The 12,109-nt window shown below is 35.4% G+C and overlaps 1 protein-coding gene across 8 annotated transcripts in view; it reads right to left on the bottom strand.

The window, feature by feature from the left end:
- Positions 1 to 12,109, bottom strand: part of GPATCH2 (G-patch domain containing 2) — a 134,384-nt gene that overhangs the window by 104,095 nt on the left and 18,180 nt on the right. For 5 of the 8 annotated variants that reach the window (XM_054194457.1, XM_054194460.1, XM_054194464.1 and 2 more), the window contains exons 4-5: positions 6,368 to 6,550; positions 5,214 to 5,293 (exon numbers count right to left, since the gene is read on the bottom strand). In XM_054194457.1, coding sequence (XP_054050432.1) covers positions 5,214 to 5,293; positions 6,368 to 6,550 — 263 coding nt within the window. The other 3 variants (XM_054194463.1, XM_054194458.1, XM_054194465.1) reach the window with 3 other exon arrangements.

Raw genomic sequence — 12,109 nt, 5'->3', positions numbered from 1 at the left:
TGAAAAAAAAAAAAAAAAAAAAAAGAAGGCCTATCATTGGGAAGCACATGAGTGCAGGAAACCACCCACTCTGCTCAAGGAAGTTTCTCCCTCCCTTGTAAAACTAAGGTACCGAGTTAGCTAAAGTGGGGATTAAAAGAGCATGACTAATTCACTACATTTTGCATAAGCAGATATAAATTCATGACAATCGCAAACAAGGAAAAAATTTAAAAAAGAAAAAGGAAAAGCACAGCAAGCAATGTTTTAAATACCTGAAAATATATTTGATAACAGAAAATCTTAATAAAATGCCCACTACGAAAACCCAAAGCCCCTAACCTTACAACCACTTAAAGGAAAAATCACTCATGGTTTTAGCAGCGTAAGGTTTCAAAATGTCATCCTCAGACACAGAGGCCTAACGTTCCTGATCTTGAATGAGAGAAAGTCTGGAATCCAAGAAGAGTTTAGTTTTCTTATCAGACATCGTCTAATACCACTGATATTTCCACAGAGTTTGACCTAGAGACTAATAACAAAAGTCATTAACTAAAGAAAATAATTGAAAACTCACAGATAAATTATTTCATGCACCTCACTGAAACTGAATTGTGTTTTATCCAACTGTATGTCACACATCCAGAGTAAAACAATTCTCCACAACACCAAATTAACTTTAATCTTGAGAAGTAGGATTTTTCCAAAAGTTGAAGGGCATCTATAAAGACACTTCTGACCAATACTGTAAAAACAATGCCCAACTTACTCTTTAAGGAAACATTCCATAGATCTGTAACAAGGTTTCTTATCTAATACCCTTTTCACTCAATTTCCAAAATGTTGAGAACAAAAAAAAAAAAAAAATCCCTGAAAACACCTGGGTGTTCCTTCAGTTAGAAAGTACTTAGACACAGAAATGTTTAATTTGATTTTACATTTTGAAAGCAGTTAACACAAAGCATAAATGCCCAATACATCTTTTCTCTTCACATCAATAGAGGAGTAGTTATCTGACAACAATTTTTTGAAAGAAGCTCTTTTATCTTGGAACTTTTGAAGAAGACACAGAATTTGACAGAACTCCCCAGACTGCTTCAGATAACAGGTCTCTGAAATGTAGCTTTCATTCTCTACATACTTTTTGAATAATTAGAACTATGTGTAGTCAAGCTCAATAGTACAGCTGTGCAAAAAGAAAAAAACAATGCTAGCAGTGCAAGACTTAAAATAGGCTGTCTTTAATATCATGAAATCAAAACCCATGACATAAAGGTAGTGGATGAAAAAACTGGCAGAGTTGAAAGAAAGCACCCATTTTATTGGCCACGTGTTCTGCTCTTTTTATCCCAGTGAAATCTCTTCCCAGCTTCCAGCCCAGACAGAGAATCCAGGCAGGAAGAGATGACATGTAAGAATCCTCAATTAAAACCCTACAATGTCTCTCCCGGTCTCAGGGAAGCAACTGTATCTAGAACCACACAAGGAACAGCTAAGACGGCAGCACTGATTTTTAAAACCTTCACTTATTTGTATGGAGTTGTAAACAAAAGTGAAATTTTTCAGTCATTGAGTACTAAGTTGGACAAAACATTTTGAGAGGAACAAAAAAGTAGTCATGTTCTATTTATACTAACTATAATTATTAACTCTTATTTTCTTTAATTAGGGCTTTTGTGATCTCCCCAGGAACCCATCCGAGAAAAGCATGGTGGCCTTAACCATTGAAAGTAAGGAGTTCATCTAGTATTCTACATCATAGAAATGAACCTTCACATTTTCAATGCATCTAAAATATTATATTTCTGATTTTATTCTGCTAAATACCCAAGTTTCACATGTAATTTGTTGGAAAGAACAGATAAATGACAGTACTAGAAAAATGACATAAAAGTCAATAAACACATACAGGAAAAAGACAGGACCAAAAAAGCTTTCCTTTTAAGAAATCAACGTTTCATTCGTAGAACACTACTTCTCAATTGTGAAACTTTTGCCTTACAGAGAAGAACGCAGGGGTTGGGAATAGTTGATCAGGTCACATATAGCTGCAGAATTCAACCAAGCACAATATGATTTCATGCAATATACTTTATTAAAAGAGTACATTAAATACCTGTATGGTATGATAGTACACCTATCATGGTTCTGATTATAATTACAAAGTTGCTACTAGCAACTTGACACAGGAGGGATCAAAAGCATAGTGTATTAGAAAAGCCACATGGTTTTCTATTTCTTTGCAAATAAAGTTTTTTTACAAATGATGCTGCCACAAAACAAGTAGTGAAGACATGACAAGCCAGCATTATAATTGTACGTCAAAATACATATCTGACAAATCATTTAATTATGGATTCCTTAAAAAAATGTGCCTATCAAGTAAATCGGATAATCCAAAGGATGTAAGCCAGTTCTGATGAATTCTTTTTTTTCCCCAATGTTCTTGCTCAGCTTCTTCAGTTGTCATCTGCTGTATGTCAACTCATTCAACCTGCACTTTGGACAGGCAAGGATTTTCATAGTATTTACATGCTAGGTTTTTATTTCTCTTGCTTGTCCAGTGTTGCATGATCATTAGAAAAGTTTTGACTCAAAGGCAGTACACTTGATGACAGAAAGACCCATACCACTGCTTCCAGAAACCATGGTATAAAAATGATGTAAGCTGGCAGTTTGCTCATTATATAGCAAGTAATAATCACACTCTTAGTCTGATGTGTCTCTTAGAAGAAAACACAGAAACAGTTGGTCACTAAACACTTTTTGACAGAGGATGATGATATATCAAGGCATTATCATAGCTATTAATTCTGCCTTCCTAAACTTACAATCTCTTCAAGGCTTCACTAGCTGCTATAATTGTGGACCTTCAACTAAACTTTCCAAAAAAGTTTAAACACACATTGCCTGTATGCAAAGGTCTGACTATATTCTTATGTTCCCTAGATACAAGCTACACATCCTTAGATTGAATACAGGATATAATGCGTGCCTTTTAGGGAGTGTATCTCAGTAGGAAACCCTATGTTTTACTTTGTCTCCCTTAAAAGTCTGTGTAAAGGCAGTGATGCAGACATCAGGCTCCTTGCTGTTAAAAACGAATTAAGCCATACCACAACTCTGTTCAATGAGTTGAGTCTGCAGTGTTCTTTCCTCAGGATATTAATCTCTCTAAAAGCATTCTTGCTCTTCTTCGCTGTTACCATCTAATAGCAGTAATTACTTCTTGTTCTGTCTTATCAGATGTCACAGGTATTAAATGACTTTTTTTTGTCATTGGATTGAAGTGTCTAAAAAAGATTTTCTTTAAGAAGCAATCACTGACAGAAGAAAGCACATGAGCTCTGGCTTATAGAGCTACATTTGCAAAGACGGATGCAGCAGATGTGCCCACAAACATAAATAGTCATTAAGAAGGTCAGAAAACTGCAGCTACAGAGCCAACTGCACATCCATTCTATATATGCACTCCTGCCTAAATATAGTGGCTTAGAAGGTACGTTCACATGTCATCTTTGTTTCACAACACTATGTAAATGATATATTTAATAACTGGAGGTAACTGAATTATCAGTCTTTAGTAGATCAGCTTGCATTTTTGTTCTAAAGGGAACTACGATACCATCTTTATATATGAGATATCATGACTGGAAGACAAAATGGGCTCCTAAGGACAATCCAGAAAGCGTAGCAGAAAATAAACATTAGGATTTTTTATTATATATACGCATTCACAGTATATCTTCATCAATTGAAATTTAATCACCTTTTTACAATTTAGAGGAAAAGGCAGTTTTTAGGGTAGTTAAGCCATGTATCATCAATACCATGAAGCTAACCTATCAGTTATAATAGCTCCTATAAAATACCAGAGTGAAATTGCAATAAGCCCAGAAAATGGGCTACAAATCCCAGATATGCTCAAGCAAGCACTGAACCAAAAATAAAAATAGGTAGATAGGAAACCAAGAACTAGATAGCATTCATCTAATTCATGACCACTAACAGCAGAGATCACAGGCCAAGGTTTTAAAGCGTCTTATTCATCTCCAAATGGCAATTATTGGACAGGGACTTCAATTATAAAAACCTTCCCTCTTCAAAACAAGTTAAATTTCTAACAATTCCATTCTATTCTCCCCACATATAATAGATCTTATATTTCTCAGAAGCATCTTATTTTGTTTAGGCAAATTGAAATTTGAAAACATTTAATGTACTCAAATAATAAAGAACATTGATCTTACAGTATTTATTGTGCTGGGATATTTTTATTACACACTGACAAAGAGTCTCCCACATTCTCCTTTTCTTCCAAACACTATTCTGATAAGGAAGGAATAGACTGCACTACAATGAATACATTTTAAGATTTTAATTCAAATCTCTCTTCTCCTCATGCCCTCCTCCAGTGAACAAACTCTTAAAAATTCATTAGAATCTTGTTTTAGAAAAAAGCTGTATGAAAATCCAATTATTAGATTGTACAAAAATGCAAGGACAGTTGTATTTTTTTTTCTTTCACTCATAAACATTGCTCCTAGAGCTGAAGGCACTAAAAACCCCAAACATCTCTCATTTGTAGTCACAGCCTTGTAACAGACTCAGTCCAAAGGAACACATGATGTCTGTGACAGGAGCGTCACTAACTTGCTTCAAATATTTTGTATAAACCCTTTCCGCTGACCACACTGAAGTCAACCAAACAAAAGAGAATAAGGACAGATTTTGCAGACCAGACTTTTGGGAGAAAAAAACCCCCACATAATAAAATAAATCAATCCGAATTGTATCATAATCCATCCTAGAATGGTTTCAATATCGGAAAAACTTAAAATAACTTTGGTTTGATTTTCATTGTGAGAGGAGAGAAACATTATTTTTTTTTCTGTATAGACATAAGATATATATACTGAAAGTGTTAAATAATGTCCCCCTTTCCCAAACCTTTTCATTCACTCAGTTAAAAATAAGTACTGAAAACGAGTATCAGACTGTTTCTGACATTCAAGTACACACAAATATTCCATTACAACAGAATTGCAGTAGGAGGAGTCTCTCTATTAAAAGAGGTAAACACACAATATCAGGGAACAGTGGCACTGTAGTCTTACCATTCCATTACCCATCTACAACATTAGGAGACAGGCATGAGGGGAATATGCTTTTTTAAAAAAAAAAAAAACCTCTAAGAGCAGTGCACACTAGCTCACAATAATAAAAGCACCTACCAATGCATTCTGGTTTCCTGAAGCCTTTTTTATGTTTCTTGCTGGCATTCCATGAAGATGACTAAATCTACTCTGGAAACCTACAAGAAAGAAATACAAATTGATTTAAGAATATTTCTTATACCATATAACCGATACAATTCACCAATACATACCAATCTATCAATCTGACTTCAGTTAAACAACAACATCTTAATATTGTCAAGCATTGTACTGATGGAAACAAAAAGCACAGAATGGGAAGAACATTTCTGTAGATATTCTTACTGCCATCCTGGTTCTACGCACAGTTGGCTGCATAGGCAGAGCATACTGAAATACAGGAGGAAAGTGATTTTTGCTTCACTTACAACTTCATTAGTAGTAGAAAATGTTAAATCTGCTGAATATACAGAGACTAAGCCCTTAGAAACAATTCCAAGCATCTAGAAAATAAGCCTCTCAAAACAATTCGATACATTCAGTGTGCAGAGTAGTTTAAAAGTGATTTGACCACTGCTAACGTAAGAGATCTGTATTTGAATATGAAAGGAGATCCTTGTGGCAGAGGCAAAATTCTTTGGCAGCAAGTTGAGGTCTGACATCTTTGAACTTTAGAACAGAGTGGGTTCCTGGCTGTAAATGCAATCTAACACTGGTACAACTTACCATTGGATCCACAGTTTAAAGTATTTCAAAGGAGAAAAAGATTTGACGTTTTCTCAGTTACAATCTCAATCCTCACTCTAAAGGAACCCTTCCCACTTGTCTACAAACAATATGGCTCAACCATAAAGCAAAGCAAAACAGATGGTCACACTAGTCTTTCCAGCCTTTGAATTAATGAACTTATACAGAATTCTAAAGATTATCAACAAAATGGAATGTAAAGATATTTAAATATTTTAAATACCACTTAATAATTCTCATTGCAAACACTGAGACAACAAATAAAGGAGTAGGCTATCAAAATGAGTCACTTTCTGGCTTTTCTAATCATTGGCTTTTTAAAAATTATTTCTCTCTAATGATACCTTAAAAATGAAATAGTTCATGGAAACAAAGTGGTAACTCCAAGATCTTGTCAACATTTTACATATTTTGTATAACACACAGATATCTCTCTACTGTACCCAAGTGATTCTACAGTTTGCATTTGCTTGATTACTACTTACCTCTTCTCCCTGAACGGGACATAAGAGGGAAAGTACCAGTTAATATACTTTCAAAGACTGGATCAGGCAATTCTCTCTCCAGTTCTGTAGAGTCTTCTTGTTCCCACCACGGAATGACCCCTGTAATTCCACATGCTCCACCAGATTCATTTTCATGAAACCAATCACTCTGCTCATCATCACCTGCGTGAGGGCAGTATCCCCCCAAAAAAGAGGGAGGAGCAGAGAACATAAAAATCAGATGTTACCATCAATAAACACTCTGACAGGACAATTATTTCTTTTGCTTTATAGCTATATAACAATTACTTGTATATAGCGGGTTTATTTGGAAAATGTTTCTCAATAGCGTGACAAGTGTTGCCATCAATGAAACTACATAAAACGTAATGTTTTAAAACCAATTTACAATAGTGAAAAACAATAATAAACTAGTTAATCCTTTGGCAATAACAGCGGGGAAATCCATTTAAGTTACTGCACTTTACATATTAACAAAAAACAAGCCTAAATCTCCTGCAGGGAATTAAAAGGTATAAAACTGTGAAACTAGTTCTTTGCAGCTGATAATGGTATATAATTAGCTTAATTTCATGATTTGTATGGCTAGTAAAAGGGGAAAACAATCACGAACAGATGTGACTAAATGAAGTTAATCTGATTAAGTTCATTTAGAAATAAGTTTTGAAAAAGTTGATTTTAAATGAAAACTGACAGTATCATGCAATTGAGAATTATACTGCATTATACCACAAAGCTGGTTATTTTTGCTGACCATAGTTATAGATTTAGTATTTAAATACCTGGATTTAAAGTCAAAAGTAAGACAAGACTGAAAATCTGATCTTAAACATAGCTCATAAATGCACTGGCAACTAAAAAGAAATTATTATGCGTGTTTTAAAACATGGTTTTTTATACAAACCAAGTAGCTTACAGAAGGATCAGAAAATATCTTCATAAGACATGGAAAAATTTCCTTATTCCGCTTCCCCCCCCCACCCCAACGCTGATAGGGTAGGGAGAAGAGGGAAAAAAAAAAAACCAAACCCAAAACTCATGGGCTGAGATAAAGACAGTTTAATAGAATTGTAATGGAAGAGAAAAAATAATAATAATGGTAAAAGAATACACAAAGTGAAATGATGCAATATACTTGTTCTCAAAACCAGATGATCAATTGCCCAGCCTGTCCCAAGCAGCGATCGTGGATCCCTGTCCCCTGGCCAACCCCCATTTATATACTGAGCATGACATCTATGGTATGGAATATTCCTTTGGCCAGCTTGTCCTGTCTATGCTCCCTCTCAGCTTCTATGGGAAACTGAAAGAGTCCTTGACTTCATATAAACATTACTTAGCAACAACCAAATCAATACGCATTATCAACATTATTCTCATACTAAATCCAAAACACAGCAGCTGCTAGGAAGAAAATTAACTCCATCCCAGCTGAAACCAGGACAGTGCTGTGTATTTTAATGCTACTTCAAAGTATCAAAACCATGCCTCACTACTTCTGCATATAAATTATGTGTTTCGTATTTCAATTTTTAAATAGGCAGAATTAAGCAAGACACACATGCAAGATTTATTAGACATAATTTTCAAGAACAAAAAGCATTTGTGCAAAATTTCATTGCCACTCAACCCTACAATGGGAAAATACAAATAATGAAAACCCAAGCCAAAACTTGAGGTAAAATAAAATTCAATACTCTCTCCAAATAAATTTTTGCAATCAAAAGAATACTTCAAGACCAAGCACGAGTGAAAATGACTGTAAACATTCATCAGGACAAGTACTTCAAGAACATATAGAATAATTAAGACCCCTCACTGGTCACTTGCAGGTAAAGCATGATCCTTATATCTTTAGTGATCACTACTAAAAGCGAAATTAACACAGGCTAGAGAACAGGAACTTTTAGATGGAGGAACGGGAAAAGTGAGGTGGAAAGAGTTACATAGGTCCAAATAAGATTTAAGTTTCTTTGTGTTCCTCAAGCATTTCGGATTACTCTCCATATTTATTCTAATCCTCATTTATAGCTATGACATTTCACAAAGGCATTCACCATTAATTCTATCCTCATTACGTTACAGCCAGGTATGGTTTCTTTGGAGGATGTCTAAGAGTACTGAACAGAGACAGTGGTCATGGCGGAGGGAGAATCACACCTTTTCATTAAATTGATCTGTGGTTCAGAATTAAGTTTGAACTCCTTTGTTCCATTTTTCCAAACTTCCACGCAGATAAACTTTTTCTGAATATTTTGTCATAAGATGAGAGCTCTAGAGACCTCAACTAATAAGAAATACCATCAGGAACTCAAAAGAAGTCTTGTTCCACAATTCAGCTATGAAAGTAAGCACAGAATTCTGAAATTCAGTTTCACAATCAGCTCAAGAACAGAAGCCTCTTAGAGGCATGCGATGCTGTTTTAGAAGAAAGAGCCAGAATTTAAGACAGGGTTGGTGGACTGCAAGATAAGGCAAATAGTGGCTATAGAAAGAAACTAGTATCTTCACTATATGCCCAACAATGGCTCTTCGTGAAAAAATACAAGATGACTTTTCCTTTTTGTGCAATAGGAATATTTGTATGTTAAGCAACCATCTGTTAATACATCTTACCTTTTATGCTATTAAACACTTCCCTAACCACTTAGGTTGCTTACTGCCAAAGGCAGACTTAAGATCTGAATCTCATAGGCTCTTCCCACCTGACAGCAGAATCCAGGTATACCTGGTTTTTAGATCCCTTATCTGTGCACTTTAAACAACCCTGAATCCTTTTACTGTTTTCAATCATATCATCACCTTGATGTGAGCATAAACCTATTACTGCTATTATAATCCAGGTGAAAGCACCCACAGGCATTTTGTTTACCAGTTGCTCCACCTTGAAGTGATGTCATTTTCAAAAGGAGTCAGGGAAGACCACTGCATTTAATCTATCCACGACCTCATACATATAGGCAATATAATAGAGAGGCGTCCCTCTTGAGGAGGAGTTCGGTACGCAAATACTTGGATTTTATCCTACTTAACTTGCAGCTCTCAAAAGGCAACGCAGTATCAATAGCAAAGATGCACTTATGAGAACTAAAAATTCAGAGCAACATTTTTGACTTTAAAGTACTTCAAAAGATTCACCATGCTGTCCTTTCCTCTTAGGGATGCTGACACAGCACAAGACGACAGCAAATTATTGTATTCTTACAAGCTACAGGGAAGGTAAAACCACCTCCAGATCTCCAGAAACTCATCTCTGAGGCCATGCATTCTCCAAGCCACATATTTAAAATACAGCAAACTTGTTTGTGCGCAATGCTAATGCTTCAAGGAATTGAAAGATATCATGTGATCTCAGCTTTACGTTGATCTCTACCACTGTGAACCACATGCAATATTTAGGATTTTAACTACTCAGGTCATATACAACTACTTCATGTTATTTCTGTATCACCTGCAAAGACTATTTGGGCAGAACAGTTGAAAACTTGTGATGATTGGGCGGAACTAATTGGTCAGAACAGTTGAAAACTTGTGATGATTATGCCTGGCATTGCATATTCCATTTTTAATATAAAATATATGGAGATAGAAAAAATATATAAAATACATGGAGAAGAACACCTGGACACCTGCAGCTACTGAGATACTATACAAGGTCCAAATTAGTTTCTTGCTAGAGAAGACAAAAGGATGGAATTCTTATATACCGAATCAGTAGTGGGTCATCTTCATAAAGGACTCAGTAATGAATATGTTTAATCATAAAATAATGAACAGCTATCTTTAAAAACTTAGCCACATGACATTCCCTGACCTCCGATTTTAACTGTTTAACACTTTATTAATATAATTTTCCTTCCCACTTGCTTAAATCTTAAAGGACATTTCAAGCACTGCATGTCATGATTTAAGAGGTCTTCAGTCAAACTTTGAATTTCCCTAAGTGTACTAGTAGGTGTAGATGGACTAGGAATGCAGAATATAGTGTTTTATTTGCCATAACCACACTGCAAAATTTGTTAAAGAATATACTTGCAATTTTTTTTTCCCCAAAGCATCTATAATATCAACTAGTGTTTGAATAATGTTACAGTTCCGTTAACATTAACATTGTTAACATGAAAGCTTAACTTATAAAGTGCCTTTTAACTTATAAAGTGCTTTTGTAAAACGCACCTGTAAAGTGCCTTGAAACTGCAGGTGATCCTAATAACTAGGCCTATAATACAGTTGTATTATATGTTGCAAGGTAAGATTAGACATTCTATTTCAAAACACTTCTTGCAAAAGTTTTATACATGGGGCATGACACTGCTTATTATTAAAGTTTTTAATAATTGCAAAACAGGCATTTATGAAAATGCTTCTAGGAACAAAGGAAAGTTACAAGAATTTCTGATACATAAGCTACAGTCACTGTTCAAGCACTTTGTTGTCAGGCTCTCCCACCTCCATATTCAAGGACTCAAGTGCTTGATATACGCATAGGATTTTGGTTTTTTGCTAACTGTATTAAATCTTACCCCAAAGTTGGCCAATTTACAAACCTCTGAAAAAAAAATACAACCCATAAGAATTCACTTGAGGTTTGTTAATAGTTCAGCAGCTACCTTCTCTAGTGACTGTAACTGTATGGAGCATTTTCCATGATCTTTAAGCTTTTTCTGGCTAACTGTACGGGGTTCATGAAGTTTCACAGAAGAAAAACATTTGCCACATTGGGATTGCAAAACATTGAGTACCAATTACTTCTGCCAGAAGGAGTGGAATAGAGCACAGTAAGAGAGCTGCTTTTGCCCTTTCACATGACTTAACTTAAGCACCCGGATAACTTGGAAAAGGAAGACAAGCATGGCTAGGCTCAGAAGAGGATTTCATAGGAACAAAACAAATCAAACAAACAAAAAAGCTATGAGACTGGAACAGATGCAGGCTGGAAAGGAAAAGGGTATAAAGGTTTTTAAAAAAAGGTTAGATGGCACACCACATATCAGAAGCTGAACACAGGATTTTCAAAGTCTCAGCAATTTTCTTTTATCATGGCAATTAAAATATATTTATCTAATAATCCACTACTACCCCCAATTACAGCTACAGCTAGTTTTCTTGAATCAAACTATAAAAGCTGAAACTCTTCTGAGAATCTGTGCACAGTTACTGCAGTGGAATTTATTTCCATTTGCTTGCTGAAACAATTTTGGAAAATAGTAAAAGTTGCAAGGTCAGGCACTCCGAAGTTCAGAACTCAATATTCAACTGTTTAACTGACTGGCCAACTGCTCAAAGAAATTGCTGCTTTAGATCACTTTCTTTTTAGAATGTCTGCCCCATAGGATGAATATGCTTTGGGAATTAATTAGAGTTTTACAAAAGAGTATTTGTCTGTAATAAATGAGATATGGTTCTTAATCTCAGACACACAAAATGAACAAATGTTGCCCTGGAGAACAGGATAGTCTTGTCCTCTGCTACCCAAACTTCTGAATGACGGCAGGCACATCATTTAAACCACATATTTCACCAGGCAGCATTAATCAGTCTCTGGTTCTCCACTTGAATTAGCGGAAACCTGAAGTCAGAAAGTGCAGAAAATTTGAACTACAAATGAGGTAAAGATGCTGATGTCCTGAACATATATCCTGGAGGAAGGACACCGGGAAGACAAGAATCAGAGTCTAGCTTTCAAAAACAGACAAAAAAATAAGCCAGTTCTTCCCTTAA

Source organism: Rissa tridactyla, chromosome 3 (assembly GCF_028500815.1).
Source record: "Rissa tridactyla isolate bRisTri1 chromosome 3, bRisTri1.patW.cur.20221130, whole genome shotgun sequence".
In the NCBI taxonomy this organism is placed as follows: domain Eukaryota; kingdom Metazoa; phylum Chordata; class Aves; order Charadriiformes; family Laridae; genus Rissa; species Rissa tridactyla.
The sequence above is the reverse complement of the archived record's forward strand: the minus strand, read 5'-3'. Positions and strand labels throughout refer to the sequence as shown.